Source organism: Megalopta genalis, chromosome 8 (assembly GCF_051020955.1).
Source record: "Megalopta genalis isolate 19385.01 chromosome 8, iyMegGena1_principal, whole genome shotgun sequence".
In the NCBI taxonomy this organism is placed as follows: Eukaryota; Metazoa; Arthropoda; class Insecta; order Hymenoptera; family Halictidae; genus Megalopta; species Megalopta genalis.
In genome coordinates, this window is record NC_135020.1 from 10,724,203 (window position 1) to 10,751,024 (window position 26,822).

The following is a 26,822-nucleotide window of genomic DNA, read 5'->3' on the forward strand; positions in this document are numbered from 1 at the left end:
GTCTGTTAATCGCGCGGACAGAAATTAAACTAAACTAACGTAAACTAAAAGTCTTTTCAGAAAAACGTCGGAGATACGGGAAACGTGTCTGTCGCGGAAAGATCGCGTTTTTCCGCGGTCGAAGATTAAATCCGGTTCGTTTAAATACTAGATCTTTCGATAATTCTGGTTTCCGATAATTTTTGCGACAAATTTTTCGATTAATTCTTCTTTAAATACTGAAATATACGAGCCGTTCGCAGACCGAATCGATTAACTTCGCTTTTTGAAACGTTTTAAATTCAAGCGTCGAAGCACTTGGTTCGACTGTATTTTATTTATAACAAATTTCCCAAGTAATACGGATAGACAGCATTAAACGACAAATAATAAATAATTTATTTCAGAAGCTGTTCTGATTAACGTCGTACTCTAATGTAAGTTACGTCTGTATTCATGCATTATACAATGCTTGTTTCAATTTTTATTTTAAAGGCAATTTTGGGAAACAATGTACATATATTATTTCATCAAATTTCTCCAGTTTCTGTTTTATGAGGTTAATCGATTTGGCAAGTGAGCGGCTCGTCTATTGCAACAGAAATCGTACGAAGTTCGAATAAATACATTGTTTATTAACCCCTTGCACTCGAAGCCAATTTAACTGAGAATCTAAAATAATTTTTCTGACTTATAGTATATCCTTTTTTGTATAACAAAGTGCACTTTGTGTGCAGATAACTTTACGCAAGTTTTGCGACTCATATAACAATTATTACAACTTTAAAATCTAAATCTAAACTTTGATAATATAAAAATTATCTTGGAACGCGATATAACAATTTCAGTGGCGCCTCAGAGTCAGCACTCGAGTGCAAAGGGTTAAAAATCGGCGGTTCCAGTGTTAAAGAGTCTCTTAACCCTTTGCACTCGAAGCCAATTTAATTATAAATCTAAAATAATTTCTCCGACTTATAGTATTTCTATTTAATACGACAAAGTGCATTTTATAACAATTTCTTTTTAATAATTTCTCTTATTATTCTTCTTTATAACATAATAATTTTTTAAATCTAAACTTTGTCGATATAAAAATTATCTTGGAACGCGATATAACGATTTTAGCGGTGCCTCTGAGTCACCACTCGAGTGCAAAGAGTTACAATAATGTCTCTCTAACTGACGTTCAAATTGCGCGCAAAAGTGGACAATTTGGGAAGAGGAGATACGATTATTCGTGGCTTGCGACTCCTTTTTATAATTACGAATTGTCAACAACTATAAAAATGAGCCGCAAAGCTCGAACAATCGTGTCTCCTCCTCCCAAATTGTCAATTTTTCTGCACGATCTGAGCGTCAATTAGGGAGAATTTACTGTAATTCTGTGTCATCTTCGTCGCCTTATAGCAGAGCTGTTCGATAGCTTGCCCGTACGGGCAGCGATCCCACTCGCGAGGGCAACGGTTGTCCGTTTCTTAGCTCCTCGTACGACTCCCCCCACCACTAGCGACGCGTCACTGGCTGAAGACGGTGACAGAGATCGACTGTACGCTGCGTCGCGATTGAGCGAAATAGAGTGAGCATCGGACGATCGGCGTAGGCCCTAGTGACGTAGGTACTAGTCACATAGCCCCGCTCCGCTAACTAGGCGTTTGCTTGTAGCTTTGCCCTTGCCCGTCGCGAGGGCTGTTTTACAGGCTCTGTTTTATATAGGCTGTCCCAGTTGTACGTATTCGCGGTACAACTGGGTTGAAGTCGAAAAAAGTGAAGCGAAAGTACTGGATAAAGTTAAAAGTTTTGTCGCGCGTAGCTATGTTTTCCTGATAATCAAGTTTCAAGCTGCGCGAAATATGTATGCGTGCGTACACTGCATGCAAATATTTGATTCCGTAGTTTCAGCTTATTTTTTTCGCGTGGCATCGTGTTTTCCTGGCTGCGGCGTGAACAGTGCAACACGTTCTCTGTAAATATGCACATTGAAAATTTGTCGCAGCTCATACGAATAAAATTATTATTATATTATTAGTATTATTATCATTAATTTATATTTATCGAAATAATTTGATAGATTGCGAATGAGATTATCGTTCATTTTAAACGAATTTGAAATTAGTGCGAGTTCAATATAAAAATGCCTAAGCACAAATTTACCGTCGCACGAAGACCCGTGTATACGAATAAAATTATTATTATATTATTATTATTATTATTAATTTATATTTATCGAAATAATTTGACAGATTACAAATGAGATTATCGTAGTTTCCGAACGAATTTGAAATTAGTGCAAGTTCAATACAAAAATGCCTAAGCGCAAAAGCAGTTTTAATTATTATTATTATTATAAGCAGCAAAATTATTATTATTGTTATTATAATTAACTTATATTTATCGAAATAATTTAGTATATTATGGATGAAATTATTGCAGTTTTAGGACATTTTTCCGAGAAATTCGTAACCGTTAAAATAAACTATTAAAAGAACAACAACACTCGAATCGGTTAGCTTCGGAAAGAAATCGAAGCGTACGCGAGCCGATCGGAAACGAAAGCGATGATATTCGCGTTCTCGCGGATTGTCGCAGCGCCTGCCCGGCGGCTGTTACGCAACCAACAATCGCGCGCGTCCAGTGTTTATCTTTTACACACGGTTACTCGCGGTCAGCGGCGAGTAGTACCGTTGCACGTTCGCCCGGTCTCGGAACGAGCATCTAGAAGCGGGCAACCGCAGCAGCTCTCCGCGCCGATTTATCGCGGCGCGGCGCGGCGCGGCGTGTACGCGATCCTCGGCCGCGCGAGCCCTCCACGGCTAATAATTCTTGCGATTATAGAGAAAAGAATCGCGTGGCTGGCCAGCGAGCTCCGTTAAATCGCCGTGCCGGCCTTCCTGGTTCTCGCCGAGCGATCCGAGCACGGCCTCGGTTAATTCTCTCCTAGCGGGATATACACAGCCGGCCCACGTAAAAAAATAGCGGGGAAACCGTGGCGCGCCGCGAATCTGTATAAATTACGCAGCCCCAGAGCATCTGCTATTGGAAACGCGTTTCCATGTACCGAACGATGCCCGAACATCGGTCGAACCGTGTCGGACATTCGGGCGGCCGGCAGTCTACACTCGTTCAGATTCCGAACGCTACACCGAAGGAATGCCTCTCGCCGATAAATTCTCGTCGGTGCGCGCGGGGCATCGGTGCGCGCGCTAATGTTTCGCCTAGCAAGTCCCCCCCACCCCGCGGCCGCATTAGCGCGCCGCCGCCTCTTTCGCAGAAATTCCGCCGCGTCGAATAGGTCCGGCGAGAAATTAGCTGCGGACCACGCTCGATGATCGCTGCGGGTCTAGAACCGTGACCCACTATCGGAACATTATGCGCACAGTCTGTTTGACCTTGCGTGTCTCTCTCCAGAGGACGAGCCGTGCAGAATTCCATCGGCGGAATTCGCAGATCAGCAAATACTAACAACGATCGCGGACATTTCTTCCGCGACCCGTCCCTAACTGTTTTCGTCCTAACCTTACGTTTTCGAGGAAAACGCCGGATTACAGTAAATGCTCCCGAATTTTCCTTCAGCTTGTAATGAAAGAACGGACGAGACTTGGAAAGAGCAAGTCTCGTTTTCATAATTGCTATTATTATTATCATTATTATTGTTATTATTGTATATTACTATTGTACAGGGTGTCCCCAAAAATGTCTCGCAATCCGGAAATGGCGGACAACCGGCGTACAAAGCCCAGTTATGTTTGTATATGGACATTCGACGCGTTAATAGACCGCAGTTTCGTAGGAAATCCAGCGAAGTTGCATCGATTTAGGCGACCTTATAGCTGTCTCCCTTAACCTCCATAACCTTTGTCGGATTCTTCGGTAATATTTTTATGTCCTTGCACAAGATTCGTCGACCCGATCAAGTCCTCGTTTCACCCTAAAAATCGTTTCACATCTTCAAAATGTGTAAAAATATGCGGCAATTGATCAAAGCATTTTTGAGGTTACAACAGAAACGAGCTTACAACGAAGATCGCGGTACGCAACATAGATGATTTATATCGTTCGGTACTGAAATACGCTTCACGGTGTGCGCTCATTGTCAGACAGGAACTAAATTGACTCGATTTCTCAGGTATTCACAGTTCCTCGAAGTATATCGTCTGGAAACTATTTCCGGTAAGTTTCGAGCTAATCCAATTAAAATCCACGGAACTAAACTAGCCAAACTAACAGGCGATCGCAAGAAACTTCAACCTTCGTGTTAAAAATAAACTCCGGAAATCAGTTTCGCCGCGTCGGGATCGTAGTATAATAAGAAAACGTTATCTGGATCTTAGAATAGCCGGGTCGATACCAATCGTTGGTACGACGACCAGTCGTACGAGTGCCACGTCGACCTGAATATAGTAAATTTTCCCAAATTTTCCCTTAGCTTGTAGACAAAAATGGACAATTTGGGAAGAGAGGAGATCGCGGTTCATTTTTATAGTTGCCGATTGTTAACAATTACAAAATTTCATATATGTCAAGGTTATGTCAAGCTTAAATTATAAAATAGTAATAATAATAATACGCAGGGTGTCCCAAAAATGTCTCGCAATCCGAAAGTGACGGGTTCCTCGGGTCATTCGGAGCAACTTTTTCCTTTACAAAAATGTTCTCCGAGGCACCGTTAACGAGTTATTAACGAGAAACAGTGACCAATGAGAGGCGAGCTCGGCTGGCGCGAGGCGAACGAGCCAATGAGCGGAGCTGGGCTTCGTGCGCCGGTTGGCTGAGCCGCCTCGCGTCAGCCGTACTCGATTCTTATTGGTCACTGTTTTTCGTTAATAACTCGTTAACGGTGCCTCGGAGAACATTTTTGTAAAGGAAGAAGCTGCTTCAAATGATCCGAGGAACCCGCCATTTCCGGACATTATTGGGACACCCTGTATAGTATTCAAGTTAAAGAAGAGAGAGAGAGAGAGAGAGATAAATTCATTGGCGTAAAACGGTCCTATTTTCTCTGTCAAAGTTCGCCTTCGTTGAGAAACCGCAGCAATGCACCTACATTTAACCCTATGCTCTAATCTGGCGAACGAAATGTTCCGCAAGATTCGCGAACGGACGGAGCGGCGCGGCGGCGAATCGATATGTACTTCCATGTTCCTGTTGGAATTAAGTAGTACAGCCGTATAAACTCCCGCAATTCGACAACCTGACCGCGAAACGTGACTCAAGCCGTGCATACCGTGAACTCGAAAGGAGGTCCCCGGTGCCAGAGACCCATCCTCGGCGTTCATGTTGATACTCGCACAGTGTCGCCGGGCGAACCCGCGTACGGTGTAATACGTTTCACTCCTAGCATTCCAGCCGGTGCACGCCTCGGCTCGCGCTGGCATAGCGCCGCGATTAATAGAGATGACATAGCTGCTTATTAGCATGGAGTCGCAATTGCGGCCGCTGTTCCACGAAGCCACCCAGTCCCGTAAAGTCTCTGCAGGAAACGCGTGCCAATCGTCAGCCTCGCCGCATAGTTTCTCAATCTTCTGTCACGGCTCCTATTTCGGTGTTTTCGTTTCCCATGCTTTTCGAGCGTGAAGCGAGGCGCTGGGAGGGACAGGAGCTACGAAAAGGACGCTTTTGTTTTGAATGCGATACAAGTAGAAAGTAAGAGATCATTTTACTTCCAGTTGGTACTGTTACGTTGTTGTCGCAAAGCGAGTCTAGCTCGGCAAAATGTGTAATTGTTATCGTTATTGTAGTTTCCTCTGTATGAATGTGTATGCAGTAAGGAGCAACACTGAGTCAAGATTTTATGGAACGGTATAGCTCTTTTAAAACTGGTCTAAATGACTTGAATTTTTCTGTAATTTTTAGTGGAGCTAGTTCACTGTGGAATAAACAAAATACTATTTTTTAAATTTTGTTATTACTTGGAATAGAAAGAAAAAAATGTAAAAGCTCTCGTTCTTTTTACTGTTTTATCTGAGGCTATAATAAAAGTTTAAAAAAATGCATTTGATACTTTTTGGTCACTTATATGTATACTAAAAATTTCATCGAAATCGGTTGACCTTGACAGGAGCTGTGAGCAATCAAAGATCTCGAAAATCGCAGTTTTTTCAATCAAAGTAGTTTCAACCAAAAGTAGGTAATTTTTCAAATGTTTCAGTGGCTCGACTACGCGTCAATTGATTTCAAATGAAATTTTCAACGCGTATTTGCATTTTTAAAACTTTTCATTGCAGACTCAGATGGAACAATAAAAAAGCGAGAATTCTATTATATTCTTTCTATTCCGAAAGTAAGAAAAGCATGATTAAAAAAGAAGTATTCCAGTCGCTGTACAGTAAATCGGCAAAGCCGCGTTGTACAGTCACGGTGAAAATAAAGAAACTGACTTGACTAGAAACTGAACCTCCGCGGCCAACGTCTGTTAACATACTTGTTGGGAAACTATGCGTTAGCCAATACCCGATACCGCTGAATGCACGGTTTTCCATTTAAACGACTCGGTATCTCGACTTTTACTTTTCCATCCTTCGCGTATCAATTTGAGACACGATACATGCGCTGAAACATTATCGCAGAGTGAAATGTTCGTTGCATTTTAAATGAAACAAAAAGACATGTTGCTGGAGCAACGAGAATCGCGTCAATTTTCAGACAGCGCGTCCAGTCTAGTCTACGATGATTCTCTTTAACCCTTTGTACTCGAGTGAGGCGCCACTAAAAATAGCTATAATTATTTTCCTAAATAATTGCAACAGTATCAGATTCGTTTATATTCTAGAAAACTAAAAATTGCAAGTATAGTAATTTCTCCCGGATTCGCGCTCAGTTTGCGCACAAAAATGGACAATTTGAGAGGAGGAGACGCGATTATTCGAGCCTCCTCATTTTTATATTCCTTGACAATTCGTAACTATGAAAACGAACCGCGAGACTCGAATAATCGCATCTCTTCTTCCCAAATTGTCCGTTTTCCTGGACAATCCGAGCGCGAATTAGGGAGACATTGCTGTATTCCACTTGTCGGCAGGCTCGATTTCGTGCGAATAAATCAAATTAAATCCTATAAAATGGAAAAACAGATCGGAAAATATGCTTTGAATTAAAATAGTTTCGACTGCGAAGGATTAAGCAAACGTAATCTCGAAAGTGAGTTTAGGTCTTTGACTTCGCGCGCCTCGGATGCCTCGTCTCGCGACCTCGATAAAACCGTGCATTGATTATTAACGAAAATGAGAAGACAACATTGCCCTAGCAGTGTTTATTTGTTTCAGCTGTGTTGACACAGCGTGTGGGCACTTTGTGCCGGTATGTTTACTTGCGCGTATGTGCGCGCCGCCGAGGGAAAGTCTTTTACGGGCTTGCGGAGCGCAAACCAGTTCGCCGAATAAATGTCAAAGCGACTCGCCTTTTACTCCGTCTCGCTCCGGCGCGCCGGAATCGCGGAGCACAGGGATGTATCAATATTAATGATATCCACGCCGTTTTGTTCCCGTCGGATAATTTCGCGGATGTTTGCCGCTTCCGCGCGTGTATTCCCGGTAAAACGCAGCCAGTTGGTAACGCGCGCGACGAAGTTCGTACGCGCGCGGATCGGGTTGCTCGCGGTACAGTTTCTCTCGCAATCGCGCTAAAATATTGTTATATTTATAATAATATTTATAATTTATATTTTAACCCTTAAGGGGGTCCAATACACGCGGCAGAAATCAATAAAACCGTAAAATCTGGCAGGAAACATTGGAAGAATAGGCACGATCGTTTCGATGAAAATATATCAACGAAGTTTTGTTTAAAAAAAAACGAATATCTCTTCTCTATATTTGATGCAAAAATTTTCAGTACAAAATTTCTCTTCGTCCGAAGAACAGTCTGGACTTGGCAGTGTGTAAACTGGAAATAGTTTTGGTCCCCTAAGGGTTAAAATATTATATATATATATATAATAATATATATAATAATAAAAAATAATATAATAAATATAATATAATATAATATAATATAATATAATATAATATAATATAATATAATATAATATAATATAATATAATACTATATATATTTTATAGTGTGCAATCTTCTAAAAATGAATCTGACAATTTTCGATACGTTCAATATTGATAATTTATGACATACAAGTAGCAGCAGTCGCAGTTTTCATTCATTTATTGACTTTGAACGCTGATTCGAAAGGCAATTATATTTTGACAATTAACAATGAACTATTCGTTTCAGCGTTATTTTTAGACAAAGTGATCGTTACTTTGATATCGTCTATCCTCAAGTATCATTTACTAACACCGTATTTGGCGCATAGTTTTTTACTACGTGTGGACATAACTGCGTTGCTTTACCGAACTGCGTACCTTAACCTATACGGCGCAGTTCTCGAACACGCTTGATCCTGGAATACCTATACCTAATTTGTAAAGTGCTACAGTGATAGTATCATGAACCTAGGAATTGTAGCTGTTCGTGTTTTCGTTTCAAAGAAAATAGGAAAAGTACAACGGAAGAAGTCGAAGGAAAGAGAACAGCAAATATCAAACGATATAAAGAAAAGGAAAAATGTAAGATTATGCTACCCTAAGGAACACACGAGCCGTTTATTTTGAAAGTGGCATAAGTCACTTTACCGTAATGAAAAGTGGTGATTTTTTAATGTTTATACGAAATTATTTATACTGAGAAAAATATCAGTATCCTGAGATAACAAATACAAGTAAATCTTCTCGAAAGTTAGCATCCATATTTTTAAACGTGTTAAAACGCAAACCCTTAAATAGATCGACTTAAAAACAAAGTGACTTATGCCACTTTCAAAATAAACGGCTCATATATGGCTTTGCAAGAAATTCGTGGAGGAAACTCTGTTGCGCAAATATCTCGGAAATATAACATTCCAAAATGGCGCAGTAATCGGAACGTCCGCAGTATTTGACACGTAGTAATCGGAACGGTGGTCGCGTAAAATAAGACGCCGCTCGCTTTCCCTTTTCTCCCTCGAATCGATCGTACCGATGCGAGGATTTCGCCGCGAGGAATCCTCTCGTATCGGCCCCGCCGATCTAAACTGGGCGACGCGTGACTCGCGCGATCCAGGCGATACCGATAAGGCAACGAACGCGGCCGGCGTTCGATCGATCAATTAAATTAAATCGGAATAATTGCGTCGGTCTCGTGCTCGGCGATCGTTAGCGATGAAAAAAGAAAAGAAAGAAAAAAAGGAAAAGGGAGATCCGACGAAAAAACGAAATCCAGTCCGCTTTTCACCGGGATTCTCATTACAGAAAAATGGCCAACGTTGTTCGCGAGATAATCAGATAAGGTTCTACAATTTCGTAGCATCTGTCTTTCAGCGTGCTTTCTTTCCGCGCCTGCATTCCAGAGAAAGTTAGCTCTGCGATCATTTGGCACGCAATCGAACCAAGCCACTCGTTCACCACCTGTTTCCATTGGCCGGCGGCTCGCAGGTGCAACGACTGTAGACGTTTTTTCATCTCTGGGCAAACTGAAGCTGAGTTGACTTTACTTCACGTTTCGTACGCCTGTTTGCGTGCGTATGCGCGCGTGTGTGTGGATAGATTACAGCGTCGATAAGTCGAATTCTAAAGTGATTAAAGAGATGTTTGCGTAAGATGCAATACTTTCTATTTAATTCTGGATGATAATCGGTCTCATGTTTTTGTTTTTAATGTTGTTGCAATTATAAAGGCAGTTTTGTAGGAAATTGATGTATTAAAGTTTATGTAAATTAGTTAGCTTTTAGTTTTGGTTTAAGTTTAGTGTTAACGCTAGGTTTACGGAACCCGACAAAATGGCGGGTCACTAATTTTTTCATTTACGATTATTCATATCGTAAAGATACATTTATGAGTTATTTATTGAATTTATATGTTAGCGACGGCAAATGTTACAATAATAGTTGTTCAGAATCAGAATAAATGTCTTATTGTTACTTTTATAAATTGATATTAAACGGCTGGTTTTTGTGCTCCGGAAATCTAGCGTTAATGTGACAAGCTATGTAAATATAGTAATTTCTACTAGAAATGTTCGGAGATCGAAATTAAAATGCTAGAATAAAAAAGACGACTTAAGCTTTTTATTTCTAATTTTTTGCCACGATTCGAAGGCAATTCGGAGGGCACCTGACACGATTCGAAGGCAATTCGGAGGCCACGTGATACGATTCGAAGGCAATTCGGAGGGCACATGCCACGATTCGACAGTATCTAGTATCTAGTATCTTCCATCGGAAGAATTTGAGAAGAGGAGATACGATTATTCGAGTCTTGTAGCCCTTTTCTATAATTCTTGACAATTAGTAACTATAAAAACAAAGCGCAAAGCTCGATCAATCGTATCTCCTCTTCCCAAATTGTCCATTTTTCTGGACAATCTGAGCGCGAATTAGAGAGACATTACTGTACCTGCAACAAGAGAAGAATGTAGAGCGTTCGAGTCATCCGAATGTTTCCCGCGTTTTTATCGTCTCCACTTGTTCGCTTCGAAGGACCGCAAAAACCCGCATAAACGTCCCGCATAAACGTCTAAGGTTTAATCCGCGGCGAACACGCGAATCAGCGGGACTTTACCTTATCCCGGCCACCGTGGCAACGGTCGTTGGAACTTGTTAATTTTGGTAATGGCCGTTCACGCCGTCTCTTGGACGACAAAAAACCGTAATACGTCGCGGGTCAACACGAACGGACTTGCTCGAATAATTCGAGCCAGCTTCCCGAAATCTCGTATTTCGTTTGAAATTCGAGCCCATCTCTGGGTACATACCTCTCATTTCCAGCGTGTTCGTCGGATCGGCGCGTGCGTGGCCGTTCGCGGCCGGAAACACGAGATTTTCACGCGACCCAAAGAGACAAAGAATTTTGACCGGTCGCATCGATTCATTTTCACGAATGGATATCTGACACGCGCGTTCGAACTCCGCTGACACTCGAATCGATCCGTGTTTAAATTCAATCGCGACCGTCGCGCCGAATGTTTCCGAAGCGATGCACGCGACTCTTTTCGCGCAACTTTTTCGTAGCTTTTTTCTTTTTTTTTTCAGCGAATGATCGAACGATCGTATTATATTACAGCGTATATTACAGTGTATTATTACTATTATTATTATGTAAACTTCCTTAGAGTTTTTTATGAGTTTTTAAGAGTTTTTGTCTGCCTAGATTGTACACAAAAATAGACAATTCGAGAAGAGATACGATTATTCGAGCCCTGCGGCTCGTTTTCGTAGTCACCGATTGTCAACAATTATAAAAACGAGCCGCAATAGGCTTAATAGGGCTATATATAATATAATCTCCTTTTCCAAAATTGTCCATTTTTGTGCGCAATCTGAGCGTCGATTGGGGAGAATTTACTGTCGAAGGGAGATCGGGGCGTTACTTTGCCAGTGCACCCATTAATTCCTTAACTCGTGTTAATCGAATCAGTGAGTCGAGTAGCATTCTCTTTTGTTAGCTAATTAGATTATTGTATGCTAGATTCCAAGGTCAACGTAACACGGTACGATTAGAATCATCGACAGTAATTGTCGGGTGTGAATTGTAGTGCCTGTACATGGATGCTTATGGAAAGCTATGGATTTGTAGAGCCGATTGTGAGAGCATGGTAATTGCAGTTGAATAAAACTATATTTGTTTTTTGTTAGAGATTTTGCTCGAATATTCGTTGATTTAAATAAGCGAGGTTCCTCGCTTAGTAATATCTGTAGAAATACGAAGCGTGACGTTTTTCTTGAAACGTGATTCGTACCTTAAATTCATGCGATGAGTTTGGACAATATACAGAGATCTACCGATGCAAGCATAAATAATAATCGACGTTTCTAATGACGCAAAAGTACCGGCAAACGATTGTTACGAATCTACGATAGTACAGTAAATTCTCCCGAATTTTTCTTCGGCTTGTAAACAAGAATCGGCTATTTGGGAAAAGGAGATACGATTACTCGAGCCTCGGGATTCATTTTTATAGTCGACGATCGTCGACAATTATAAAAACGAGGTGCGAGGCTCGAATAATCGTAGAGAGAATTTACTGTATTTACGCCGCGTTAGGTTTTGCCAAAAATGCTTCTCGCAATGTGCGACTCTCAAAATTATTGGCGTCGACACGAGCATGTGAAAACAGCGTGGTTATCCTTTCGCCAGCGTTTCATCATTTGCTGGACTGATTTGAAATACGATTCTATTCGCGTTGCCAATAAACGAGACGAGCATTTTGAACCTGATATTAGGTTGGTGCATGTGAAATGTCGGATTCTATTTACATGCGAACGTTCGTCTTCCTGTTTTCATTATGCTTTTGCTTTTGGCGTAATCTCGTTTATAATCGCGCCGTCCATTGCCAGAGTCACGTTTCAACGAAGAAGATTTTCTCAAAAGCGTTCCATTTTGTTATTCGTTCCGAATTTCGTAAGGATATGAATTCAACCGATGTTCGTGTAATTTTTTTATACGAGCATAAACTTGATGATAATGCGAAAGCTGCGCGCGATACAAACCAGGCGTTCGGGTAGAATACTGTTAACGATCGAAAAGTGCAGCGTTGCTTTGAAAATTTTCGGTCCGATGATTTTTCCCTAGAAAGTGAACCGCGTGGAAGGCCCGAAACGTCTGTGAATAATGATGCTCCGAAAGCATCGGTGGAAACGAATGCGACCGGAGTAATTCGCTGCTCGTTCCTTCGAACCGGGGAGACAATTACAGCCGAAAAGTACTGCCGGTGCATCGATGAAACGCATGAAAAATTGAAAATTATACGCCCATCGCTTGTTAATCGGCACGGCCCGATACTTCTCCGCGACAACGCTCGGCCGCGTACGTCGTACAAAACGATTGCGAAATTAAACGAATTAAAATATGAACTTTTGCAGCAGCCGGCTTATTCGCCGGATCTTTCGCCGACCGACTTTCATTTTTTTAAACATTTGGAACAGTTTTCACGGGCTGAACGGTATGAAAATGAAGACAGTCTGAAAAATTCCATATCAGAGTTTATCGATTCTAAAGATCAGAATTTCCTTAAGACTGGCATCAATGCGTTAAAATCTCGTTGAGAAAAGTGTATCGTCGCAAATGGAGCATATTTCGATTAAATAAACAGCTTCTGAAAGAAGATACGCAGTTTTATATATTCGCTTAAAAATCCGACATTTCATACACGCCAACCTAATGGAACAGCATTTTCAAAGCGAAGTGAATACAATTTGAGCTATCTCTGCATAAAACGACGGCGAAACGATCTCGTCTCGAGAAACGACAAGCCAGAACGATTCCATCTTTCCGGCGGAAAGCATTCAGAAAACGGGACATTCCGGGTGGCGAAAAATGTCTCTTTATGCTGAATGGGACGCCCCATCTGGCTAATCGATTCAGCACATTAACGAAAACGTGATCCGTGCTATTAAACCGGCGTGACGGCGCGGCGTGGCGCGGCGGCGCTCGATTTTCACCGGCGCGGTTGCGGCGCGTCCGGCTGACACGTCCGTGAACGGATTGCGTTCGATTTTGCAAATCCGAGCAGAATTCGTGACGACGAGCGTCGGCTGGCCGCGCGCGGCTGAAACAAGTGCGGGCCACGCCTCGCTGAGTTCAGATAGACTTTAGAAAGGCGAGAGTCACATCGGCGGAGCTAGAACCTTTCAAAACGCCCTTCACTTTTCGCGGGAAAAACGGAATCCGCGACGCGTTCCGCCGATGCCTCCGTGTGCGCCCGGCAATTGAATCATCGATCCGCGATTGGGTTCCGATGCCGGATTGCGGGGATTCCGGCACAGGAAATGTCAGTTACGTACGACGCACGGACAGTTGAAATTAAATCGCGTCTTTGTAAAACGATGTTTGCTGTACCGTCGGCCTGTCGGCGTGCTGCCGTTTCTTCTCGAAATGCCGGCGAATGTCGATTCATTAGCAGCTTGTGCAATTAGTTGGAGTGGCAACGTTATTATTTATTTATTATTTATATTATATATATTATTTATTATTATATATTATATAATTACGATTATTATTATTATAATATTATTATTATTATAATATAATTACGATTATTCGAGCCTCGCACCTCGTTTTTATAATTGTCGACGATCGATTATTATATAATTATTATATATTATATAATTAATTAATATATTATATATTAATATATATTATATAATATAATTAACCTGTTATTAAGTAATTAATCCCTGGGATCGCGTGGGCGTTGGCTAGATCAATTTTGACCCCTAAGACTATTTCACGTTTACTATGAAATAACGTACAGTCGTCTCGGAAAGTGCGTTAACGAAATTTTCAAGCGGAATAACTTTTCTAGAATTGTTTTTAAGGACTCGAATATTTTTGAGACGCTAGAACTGAATATGAAATGAGTATACAAAAAGTATTTTTAGATTGCAATTCATTGGAATGATACAAAAATGAGAAATGATGTCTTCGCAACATTTTTATGCGAGCCCATAACGAATACAATAAAACTTGCTTTTTTATAGCTTTGTCTGAGTCCATAAAAATTAAAAAAAATGCATTCTGTCAGAAAACGCATTCTTTATCTTGTCTTTTTTATTAAGATACGAATACAGTTAATATCTCTTTCCGAATTTGTATAAAGCGTCGAATTCTACATCAAAAAGAATAATTTATTTGAATAAAAAGTTTCGAATTATTCTAATTCGAATAGACAGAATAATTTGTCAGGAATAATGAATAATCGTCGCTCAAGTAAAATATTCAATGGAAAAGAATTCCATCGAATAATTATTTCAGATCGATATTTATATCTGAAACAATTTGAATAACAAATGGACTGTCACTCAGAGGTTTCAATCAAAAATATTGACCGCAAATATTTGCCGTGTAAAACGCGTCTTTTAAATGCGGTACGTGCAGCTCTTAAACGGGAGAGTTCTTATTTTAGACGAACTGGTCACGCGAGGGTGATTATTCTAATGTTTTTAAAACGGCGCGTTGGCACTATTTATAACGAGACCTTTTCGCGATCCTAATCGGACACAATTGAATATTAGAAGCGATATACAGTTAGGTCCTTGACGGTTATTTCCGGTAATGCGGATACGAAAGTACATATTCGAGGGACCGCGTTTATTTATGGCCGCGTTAAAGTTATTTCTGCTTTGATCGCGTCATAAGGGAAATGCAAATTGCGAGACAAAATGAAACGAACGAACGCGGAAAAAGGAAAGCCGCGGAGATCGCCGCGATGGCAAACACTTCGTCGGATTCCCGTCTTTGCGGCCAGTTGTCAAATACGTGTACAGCGAGCGCATATTTTCACATTATTAAAAATTCCAACCGCATTAGCGTACCCGCGGCCTAATCAAAAACGACGAAGTTCCTCCCTCTCGGCCGAGGCGTCTCGGTCATCGACGGCGGAATTTAAGCGTTCCGAATCTAATTTCCATTTTCATTTGGCAATTTCCACCGTTCCCGCGTTCGGAAGTTTATTAAAAATTCGTTTCCTTGTGGCCGGTTCTTTCCACGGACGCAACGATGACGTAGGAAAAACATTTCGACTCGAAAATGTGGCGGCGCCACACGGCTTCCCGGCTTTCCGGTTTTCGAGTGGAAATCTGCGTTCCGTCATTACATCGCGTCCGGAAGCTTTGCAAAGCAACAGAGGAAACCTTCGCTCGAAATGTTTCCAATTCAATTTTCGACAAAAGTAAAGAAAGGAAAAAGAATGTTATCATTCGCGGACGTACACGGTTCGCTAACAAGCTCGATTTCAGTGTGTCGAACGCGCGAAAGGGATTACACGAGAGGGAGAAATAAATTCGATTATGCTATTTTTCGACGTTCTTTTTACGACGTGCTGTATTCTGTCGAAGATATTCGAGGGATGCAACCGCTGTCAGAAGAGCCGCGGAGAAAAATGGCGGCTAGAATATTGATCGAGCACTATTTGTCAGCGAGTAGATTAATTGTGTTTTTTTAGCGAAATTGGAAAATTCGCGGCTAACGTTTCGTTGCAAATACTGTTCCATTTGTAAAATTTTGGTTTCTCGGGGAGAGATGTGTTTTTTTCGAAATACGGGTTATATCAAGGTTATGTCAAGGTTATAGCATAAAGAAAAATAGCGAGTAAAATATTGACCGATTGCGAGCACTATTTGTCAGCGAGTAGATTAATTGTGTTTTTTTTAGCGAAATTGGAAAATTCGCGTCTAACGTTTCGTTGCAAATACTGTTCCATTTGTAAAATTTTGGTTTCTCTGGGAGAGATGTGTTTTTTTCGAAATATGTATTATATCAAGGTTATGTCAAGGTTATAGCATAGAGAAAAATGGCGAGTAAAATATTGACCGATTGCGAGCACTATTTATCTGCGAGTAGATTAATTGTGTTTTTTTAGCGAAATTGGAAAATTCGTGACTAACGTTTCGTTGCAAATACTGTTCCATTTGTAGATTGATGAAACATACATCGAAAAAGTGCGAAAGATTAAACGATATTAAATAATAATAATTAAATAATATTAATAAATATTAAAGTACATAATTATAATCATTAAATATTATTAGGTACATACTTTGAAGCAACTTAAATTATGTTGAATGGACTTGGGCTCCTTCAAATTTTATAACGAACCTGGTTGTTAATTTCGAAAGTGGCCTAACTCCATTTTTGGTAAGAAAACGCCACTATTATTCACTTAATAATTGCTATTATTTAATGAACTCCACATTCGTCGAAACACAAAATGATTGCGATTTCTTCACGACGTGTACAGTCCTTGAAAACAGCTGATCGGTTAAATTTTACAGGGATTTCCCGTTTTAAAAATATTATTGCTCTATTATACGATCGATAAAAGGTTGTTTCTTTACTTTTTATTTTTCATTTTATTTTATCTTTTATCAATTGTACAAATTTTTGTCGATAAAATTTGGAGAGCGCGGAACGACACGCTAATTTCTCCCTAATTCGCGCTTCGATCGCGTCCAAAAGCGGACAATTTGGCGAGGGGAGACACGATCATTCGAGTCACTCGCGACTCATTTTTACAGTTACCGATTGTCAACAACTGTTAGCACAAATTAGGGAGAAATTATTGCACATTCAATCTCGGAATCTTTCAATTCCCAGTGATCTGAGTGATCCCGCACGGATTTGGCAATACTCCCCCCGACGGTTTAGAGGATTTTTGTGGTCACTGGCCGGCCTTAAAATTCCCGATGGCGAGAACAGTGGTGACGTGAAACGGTTCACGCGCGAGATCTTTGAGGAAATCGACGGATTTATGGTCCCCGGATAGAATATCATTCTGCCGGGTGTCGGTAATCGATGAACACGTCCGGTCGTTCCGTGATCCTTTATCGAGGGAGAATAACGCGGATTCGCGCTGGCAATTTAGATGCTTGATTTGTTGCGCCGTCCGGGGCTCAACAATTTCCCCAGTTAAATATACTGTGCCTTATGGAATCATTATTGATCGATCGGCTGTCAGCGGCATTCGTGCACGGAATCACGCTTCGCGGTGGATTTATACGGGTCGCGTGCATTCACCGAAAACATTGGCTACAAATAGCACCGGCGGCGATCGCGTGGATCCGTCGCAGAAGGACGTTGACGAGTACAGTAATGTCTCCCTAATTGACGCTCAGATTGCGCACAAATCAATTTTGGAAGAGGAGATACGATTGTTCGAGCCACGTGGCTCGTTCTTTTCTTTTATGGTTATCGATTGTCAGCAACTATAAAAACGAGCCGCAAGGCTCGATTAACCCTTTGCACTCGAGCGGCGACTCTGAGGCGCCGCTTAAAATTTGCTATGCCATTTTTCAAAATAATTGTAACAGTATCAGACTCGTTTATACCTAAAAGACTGTTAAAATTACAAGTTTTGTACTTGCCAATAGGCTTTCGTATACAGGGTGTCCCAAAAATGTCTCGTAATCCGAAAGTGGCGGGTTCCTCGGGTCATTCGAAGCAACTTTTTCCGTTACAAAAATGTTCTCCGAGGCACCGTTAACGAGTTATTAACGAAAAACAGTGACCAATGAGAGGCGAGCTCGGCTGGCGCGAGGCGACCGAGCCAATGAGCGGGAACTGGGCTTTGTGCGCTGGTTGGCTGGGCCGCCTCGCGTCAGCCGTGCTCGATTCTTATTGGTCACTGTTTTTCGTTAATAACTCGTTAACGGTGCCTCGGAGAACATTTTTGTAAAGGAAGAAGTAGCTCCAAATGATACGAGGAACCCGCCATTTCCGGATTGCGAGACATTTTTGGGACACCCTGTACATGAATCGCAATAAATCATATAAAATAGAAACACCGTAGATCAAAAAATATGTTTAAAATATAATTAAAATAGCTTCGAGTGCAAAGGGTTAATCGTGACTCCTCTTCCCAAATTGTCCATTTCTGTGCATAATCTGAGCGCGAATTAGGGAGACATTACTGATCCGTGGTCCGATTGCCTTATCTTGAGATCGTCGACAGTCATCTGATTGAAAGCCGGCCGGCCGGCCGGCTTATCTGTCTTTTTTTTTTGCATTTCCTCCGTCGAGCTCTCGTCCGCGTATCTTCCACTGTCTCGCAACGTGCCATTCGCTTCTTTTTTCGCGACTTCGGTAAACGCGCAGCAAACTCCGTCCGGATGAAATGATCGCCGATGAAAACGTTGTTGGCGATCCCATTGTGTCGGGGCGGACGCTCGCAGCGCCGACGAAACTCGGTGAAAATATTGTCGACGATATCATGGTAAAAATCCGATTGATCTGCAGCTACCGGCTGCAGTTTAATCACTTTTTTTCACCCCGCCCCCCCCCCTCGCCGTGTTGTTTTTCGAATCGGTAATATCGCTCGAATACTTTTCCGACGATCTCGCCGGATTACACGCGGCTTACGTGATATTTATCCAGCGGGAGCAGAAATTAACGAACGGTGCTTTCAATTCTGCGGCATGTAGAATGCTAATGGGCGTACAAAGCCGGCGCGGCGCGGAGCGGCGCGTCTAATCGCTTCGAGAATCATTTCCACGTTTCAAACCGTATCGGACGTACGGTTTCGTTCCATTAAGAGGAATTCACGGTCTTCCGTTGCACGGCGAATGCGATTCGTAGATACGACTTTTATAAGTCGTTTCTTGTATCGGCTTGGCAGGAAAGTAATTTCGGTACTTCTCAATGTGAAATAACACTGAATTTTTTCTATACTTCGAGCTTCTCAACGAGTTCGAGACAGCTTATGCGATATTCAATTGTTGCGTGCGATGCATTTAATCTCTTTTTGTAATCTCTTGTACAGTTATACGACGGTTCGATTCGATTATGGCTTTGATGTTCTCATCGCCAACTTCAGAAGGTCGGCCGGAACGTTGGCCATCTTTCAGTGCAAAATCTTTAGAATGAAATTTTTTGACACGCGCGTTCTGTTAAGCAAACGATGCTCAAAGCTCAAAGCTAGAAAGCTAAAAAACTCAAGCTCAAAAGCTCGCAAGCTGAAAAACTCAAAGCTCGCAAGCTGAAAAGCTCAAAGCTCGCAGCTGACAGCTCAAAGCTCGCAAGCTGAAAGCTCAAAGCTCGCAAGCTGAAAACTCAAATCTTGCAAGTTGAAAAGCTCAAAGCTCGCAAGCTGAAAGCTCAAAACTCGCGAACTGAAAAGCTCAAAGCTTGCAAGCTGAAAAAGCTCAAAGCTCGCGAGCTCGATGCTAAGAAATCAGATCCAATTCTTGCCAACCCAATAGAAACCAATCATTTTCCTTGAATCTTTCAAGCGTCGATAAACATCTTTTACAGCGGCCGTCTAAAATCTCGCTGGACGCGAAACGGATCCTGGGAGCTCGAATCGGTGACTATGCGAACGTATGCGGATCCGTAATTGAAAGAATAAGGGGAAGGGGAGCAGAGAATGGTTGAATCGGGTTGTAGAGAGGCTTCCGCCGTGAAAAAAGATCGCCGCAATTTGCATGCGGCGTCGCTAGTTTCGGGGTCCACGTAACCGTGAAAACAACGAACCCGGAGTGGCCCGATTCGCAAAATTACACGGACATTACGAAGCTCCGGGGGCCGTTCGCCGGGACACGATTGCCCCGGGGCCGATTGGGGGCAATCCCGCGAAGGGGAACGCTTTAAAGTAGACCACCGCCTCGGCGTCGTCGATTGGCCGAACGAATTAATTCCTTCCGCCGGAACGGCGTGGAAACCGGAGGCTAATTTTCGTCCTGATACTTGTCCTCGGATCGGGGGGCGTTTTCGGGCCGCGGCGAACGATACGGTGACCGTCGTCGTCGCCGTCGGATCGCCGTGTCCGCGCGCGAATCCTCCTCCGTCGGCGCGCGGTAACGCCGACGCGAGAATTTAGCCGCCGCGTTGTAACGGCCGATGAGAAACTATTCCCGGCGCATTGCGGAAGCGGAAGGGCTTCCTCCCCCTCACCCCCTCCGTACGAACCGGGCTCGAATTGCGGAGTAATTGAGACGTAACTTCTGCTTTGCAGATTGAATATCGGCCGGGAGGATGGACGCCGAGACCGGGGCCATTTTGGCCCTGCAAATATTGGCTCTCTGTTCGATTGTCGCCGCGCTGTTGGCCTATCTGATGCGGCAATCGAGGAACGCCACCGACGAGTACGAGTCCCGTAACAAACGCCACGTGCTCGTTACCAGCTGCGATACCTGCGTGGGCTTGCAGATCGCCCTTGCGCTCTACGAAGTTGGCTACAAGGTAATCGGTGTTCTCTATCGCCACCCACGGCACAGGCGCAACCGAAATTGCATGAAATTGCTGTGATTAATTGTAGCTGTGTGCCACTTCTCCATGACGAATATACTCGTCGTGCGTAAAAAGAGCCTCCCTTCAAAATAGAGAATTCGTTGAAGCAGTTTGCTGTGTTTGTCGAGTATACTCGTCATGACAGGAAATACTGCCACTTCTCCATGACGAGTATACTCGTCGTGACAGAAAATACTGCCACTTTTCCATGACGAGTATACTCGTCGTGATACAAAATACTGTCACTTCTTCGTGACGAGTATACTCGTCGTAATTCAACATGCTGCCACTTCTCCATGACGAGTACACTCGTCAGAATTCAACATACTACCACTTCTCCATGACACAAAATATTGCCACTTCTCTATAACGATTATACTCGTCACAACACAAAATACTGCCACTTCTCCTTGACGAGTATACTCGTCACAACACAAAATATTGCCACTTCTCCACGACGAATCTACTCGTCGTGCGTGAAAAGAGACTCCCTTCAAAATAGAGAATTCGCTCAACCAGTTTGCTGTGTTTGTCGAGTATACTCGTCACGACACAAAATACTGTCACTTCTCCATGACGAGTATACTCGTCGTCACTCAAAATACTGCCACTTCTCTGTGACGAGTATACTCGTCATAACTGAACATACTGCCACTTCTTCATGACGAATATACTCGTCATAATTCAACATACTGCTACTTCTCCATGACGAGTATATTCGTCGTGACACAAAATACTGTCACTTCTTCGTGACGAGTATACTCGTCGTAATTCAACATACTGCCACTTCTCCATGACGAGTATACTCGTCAAACACAGCCAACTGGTTAAAAATGAAATACTAATTGTGCGAAATGTTCGAGATTGCTGACGTGACAGTCAAAGTGTTAAAGGAGAGAAACTGTGAAACAAAATCAGTGTCTGAACGATCAGTATCATAACGTTAACGTTCGATATCGGTAGGTGTTCGCGGGCATGCTCGATCCCTCGGGCAGTTCGCCGTCCATCAAGATCTTGCGGGCGATGGAGCAGCAGAAGGACAGAGAGGAGGATCCGTCGGACCCGACGCAAGGCAATCCGCAGGATCCGGAAGTACGTGCTCGCGGCCAAATCGTGCCATTGGAGCTGGACCCGACGAGGGAGGACAGTTTACGGGCTTGTTTGGACGCAGTTAGAGCGAAACTTCCGGCCGGCGAAGACGGCAAGCAATTGTCGATTTAATGCGCGTCGAACGGCGAAGATTGAACACGCTCCGCTGACCGCCTCTCCTCCTCGCCCTCGCCTCGCGCCACCCCTCGTTTTCACACGCTCGAGCTCGTCCACGCTCGTGCTCGAGTAATTAAATTCGATTATCGACGCGGGCTTAGCCGGTCGCCCAGTAACGATCGGCCATAATCGCGGCAGAAATTATGATTATTGTGTGACTGGCGAGAGCAGCGATTTTCTTTCGTTCGAAATACGGTTAATTCTCCCTAATTGACGCTCAGATTCTGCACAAAAGTGGACAATTTGTGAGGTGGGCGATTATTTGAGCCTCGCAGCTCGTTTTTTATAATTGTTGACAAGTGGTAATTGTAAAAAATCGTATCTTCGCTTCTCAGAATATTAATGGTACGCCAATGCTGTCTTCATAATTTGCTTCGTCGTGTTTTCGTATCGTTTTGCACGATTTTGTTACTCATACGTTCCTAAAAAGTGGGTGCATGGAAGGTCAAGCATGAGAAAAAATTATGTAGTTTAAATACAACGCCATGAAAACGTTGCAAGAATCCAAGGATATTGTTACATTGTTTTCAACATGTACTATAAAGCAGGAAAGTTTTCTTCATGTAGCTTTTTTTTTTTATTGTATTTTTCACAATTAACTGAGACAATTTTTATTTTGTGTGAAACAGTTGTTTCAAAGGAATCGTTCTGCAACTTGCAATTAGAAGCAACAGTAAATTCTCCCTAATTGACGCCCAGATTCTGTACAAAAGTGGACAATTTGGGAGGTGGACGATTATTTGAGCCTCGCGGCTCGTTTCTTTATAATTGTTGACAATCGGAAACTGTAAAAAATCGTATATCACTACTTCTCAAAATATTAATGGTACACCAATACCTACTAGAAAGTAGGTGCAAGAAAGGTCAAGCATAAGAAAAAATTGTGTAGTTTAAATAATACAACGCCATGAAAACGTTGCAAGAATCCAAGGATATTGTTACATTATTTTCAACACGTACTATAAAACAGGAAAGTTTTTTCCATGTAGCTTATTGCATTTTTCACAATTAACTGAGACAATGTTTATTTTGTGTGAAACAGTTGTTTCAAAGGAATCGTTCTGCAACTTGCAATTAGAAGCTACAATAAATTCTCCCTAATCGAACAAATTTGGGAACAGCCTTATTCGTGCCTCGTTTTCACAGCCACCGATCGCCGACAACCATAAAACCGAGCCGCGGGGCTCGAAAAATCGTACCTCCTCTATCCAAATTGTCCATTTCTGTGCGCGATCCGAGCGCTAATTAGGTAGAATTTACCGTAACTCGTGCAACGTCTGTTTCTTTTCACGTTTCCCTGCGTCCGATCGTTGCCCGTCGAAAATTACCCGCGGAACGTATTCCAGCACGTACGATGCGTACGAAAAACGCAACTATTAGCGGCTAATTGTGCAACATTCTCGTGCAAATTTATACGAGAGCTGCCGGGCGCTTCCTTGTTACCGGGATTCCGCGGCAAATCCTTCTCGAAGTCTGCCAGGCAGGCGAGCCTTTGGAAACGCTATTCCCGCACATTTTCTCGCGATATTTTTTCCGGGAGATCTTTACGACGGGACGAGCTGCGCCCTCCAAGACGAGACATTCGATAGCCCCGAAGAATCACCGTGGCATTATTTAAATTTTAGACTGTCAACGTACAAAAGGCGCAACCCGATCCCCGTGAAGAGATTGACGAGAGCTTAACGAGTAGCTGCCGCGGTGTCTCCGACGGGGCAACTATGAGTTGCTTAATTAACGAAAAATCGCGTTACATCGGGGTTGCTGGGCGGGGAGAGGTGGGCACGTTAATTAAGTTTCCCGGGATGTTCAAGTTTCGTTTTAGGAAGTTCTCGGGTTCCCGTCAGTCAATGGCGGAGGGCCGTGGCCGTCCATTTCGATCCGGGAATTTTATTATTCCGATCGTTAATTACACGTCCGCGTCTGGCAGACCCTGTCGAAGATGATCCGGAAGCTGCGGGCCGAGGGCCGCGCCTCGGTACGCGAACGTTAATGTAGACACCGGGCCAATAATTGTTCTCGCGATCACTCCGCCGAGTCGTCCGCTTCGAGATGTAGATAATACTCGCCGGGTTTTATCGGCCCGTATAAATAGAACGCGAGGAAAGGGGCGAATAAGAGAAAAGTGTGCGAGTGGAAGAGCGAGAGAGCGAGAGAGAGAGCGAGAGAGAGAGAGCGAGAGCGAGCGAGAAAGAGAGCGAGCGACCGAGCTAGCGAGAGAGAGAGAAAGCGAGCGAGAGAGAGAGAAAGCGACCGAGCTAGCGAGGGAGAGAGAAAGCGAGCGAGAGAGAGAGCGAGCGACCGAGCTAGCACGAGAGAGAGAGAAAGAGTGCGACCCAGCGAGCTAGCGAGAGAGAGACAGAAAGAGAGAGAGAGAGAGAGAGAGAGAGAGAGAGAAAGAGTGCGACCGAGCGAACTAGCGAGAGAGAGAGAGAGAGAGAGAGAGAGAGAAAGAGTGCGACCGAGCGAACTAGCGAGAGAGAGAGAGAGAGAGAGAGAGAGAGAGAGAGAGCGGAATGGAGTTCCGAGACGGCCGCAAAGATTCACGGATGTAAAATACCATCGGCTCCCTGGAAATTGTTCGGTTAAAACGAACAATTCCGCGGGAAGGGGTCTGATAACCGATCGTCGAATGCAATGCATTTGCTTTTATCGATTTCCTTCGCGCACCGTCGTCGATCCTGGACCGGGCAACGCGGTTCTCCGTTCCGATCGACTGTAAATTACAGCCGGAGAGCGCTGTTTAATCGAAATTTTTCTTCATTCGTTCATCTCCGCGCTCCTTTCTTTTTCTTTTTTCCTTTCTCGAGATCTTTTCGTTTCTTCCGGTCTCCCCTCCAATTCACATCTTTCCGCCAACGGGTTCGCCACCACCGTGCAGGAAATTAACACGTTTCTGCCTCGCGTAGGTGCAACGACCGCGGCCTCGCATAAAGAAGCTCGAATTACATCGGCCGACGAAATTAATGTTTCCTTCGCCGCTTTATAACCGCCGGCTGAAAATCGTGTTCTCGAATTTTTCCGGGCATTTGATTTTCAGCGACTTTCAAGCTTACGAATTTTTTAATTTATTCGAACGATTCTGTCGGAAATTTCTGTGCGAAGTTACGTTCGAAAAATTCGGGGCCCGACAAACGATCTCCGAAGAAGCAACGCGTAAAAATAATGATCGGTTGAAATATCCTTCGCCAGCAAATTCGTGCGATTTAAAATTGCAATGCACGGTCCGATCCTCGCAAGATCGTATAAAAATATGTCTCGCGGTTTAATGTCTTGCAATAATTAACCCTTTCCGGACGAAGACTCTTTTCAGATCAAGTTGAAAATATTTTCCTCGGAGAAAATTCTCTCGTCTATGCGTCAACATTCGTCCTCATTGGCTTAACACTGAATTTACGGAGCACAAAAAACAGCTGTTTTATAATAGTAAATTATTATTTAATTATTATTTTATTATTACTTTATTATTAAATTTTATAACAGTATCCATTTCCTTAACACTACATTTACGGAGCACAAAAAACAGCAGTTTTATAGTAGTAAATAATTACTTAATTGTTATTTTATTATTTTATTATTTCTTTATTATTAAATTCATTTTCTTAAAACTGAATTTACGGAGCACAAAAAACAGCTGTTTTATAACAGTAAATTATTACTTAATTATCATTTTATTATTATTTGATTATTAAATTTTATAATAGTATTCTATATCAGTTTATAATAGTAACAATAAGACATGATTATTCTGATTCTGAACAAGCGTTATTACGAATGGTCGCAAATTAAAAAATTAGTAATAATTTTGACGGGTTCCGTAAATCTAGCGTTAACAAATAGATCGCTTTCTGTCGCGCACAATAAACTCCTCGCATTCGAATACAACAAATTGTCAAACAGTCGTCCGAGCGTTGAAACGCCGCAACTATTCAACAGCTTCCACGAGGCGATCGATGCACGGCGTACGTGTCAGGAGGACAATTAAGGCGACCGTTCATTTCGGAATGTTAAGAAGGAGCAGAAGAAGCGTCCGCGGCGTTCACGGTTCACGCGAACTCGTTAAGAGGCGCGAACTCCGCGACGCGAACTTCCATCTTCGCCGCGTCTCGCGCGCCCATCCGAAAGCGACCGCTTAAGGTACACCGAAGTTTCAACTTTACTTAATTACAGGTCTCTGGGCAGTCGTGCATACTGGCGGTCAGGCTCTTCCCGGTGTTATTGAGAGGCAGCCGAGTTCCGCGTGGGAATCCATGTTGCGACACAACTTGGTAGCGCCGCTCAGGACCGCCAGGGTTTTCATTCCGCTGCTGCGCGCGAAAAGAGGTCCGTTCTGCAATCCATCAACGACTTGGTTCGCCACGCATAGTTCCGTCGAAGTTCCCGGTTTACTTATTAGATCGATGGACCGAGAGGGACGACCGTTGCATTTGGATAGCTGGGGATAGGGTTGAGGATGTTGTAAACTGTGCGAACAGTTGTTGCGTTATTGGATTGTAAAGAAAGAATGTTCTCAGGTTTTTCTGACAGCTTTGAAATCATATGTTCAACTGCTTTTTTAGCATCCTCGCGAAACGAAATTGTTTTGAAAAACGGAACAACTTCTCGACGAACGAGAATGATTCTTAGAACGATATTATTGACATTAAAAATACCAAGAATTGAAAGAGTGGCGAGATTGAATATAATTAGTGTATATATGCATACACTATATATAGTATAATAGTATAGTTAATAGTATAATATAATAGTATAATAGTATAATTTAATAGTATATAATTTATATACTATATATACTCTATACTAATATATATATTTATCTTAATTTGACCACACATATAT

The 26,822-nt window shown here is 42.7% G+C and overlaps 1 protein-coding gene and 1 long non-coding RNA gene across 3 annotated transcripts in view; one reads left to right on the plus strand and one right to left on the minus strand.

The window, feature by feature from the left end:
- Positions 1 to 26,822, plus strand: part of LOC117227840 (uncharacterized) — a 32,868-nt gene that overhangs the window by 3,917 nt on the left and 2,129 nt on the right. Inside the window, exons 1-4 of one of the 2 annotated variants that reach the window (XM_033483365.2) lie at positions 5,430 to 5,619; positions 20,446 to 20,672; positions 21,684 to 21,921; positions 26,154 to 26,306. In XM_033483365.2, the coding sequence (XP_033339256.1) occupies positions 20,466 to 20,672; positions 21,684 to 21,921; positions 26,154 to 26,306 (598 nt within the window). In that variant the 5' untranslated portion in view covers positions 5,430 to 5,619; positions 20,446 to 20,465. Of the gene's footprint in view, positions 1 to 5,429; positions 5,620 to 20,445; positions 20,673 to 21,683; positions 21,922 to 26,153; positions 26,307 to 26,822 lie in introns of those variants that run through there. The other variant, XM_033483364.2, reaches the window with a different exon arrangement.
- On the minus strand, positions 3,594 to 5,322 carry LOC143259978 (uncharacterized). The gene is made up of 2 exons (XR_013034043.1): positions 5,201 to 5,322; positions 3,594 to 3,904 (listed from the first exon to the last, which is right to left on the minus strand). It is a non-coding gene; the product is annotated as an uncharacterized LOC143259978 (long non-coding RNA).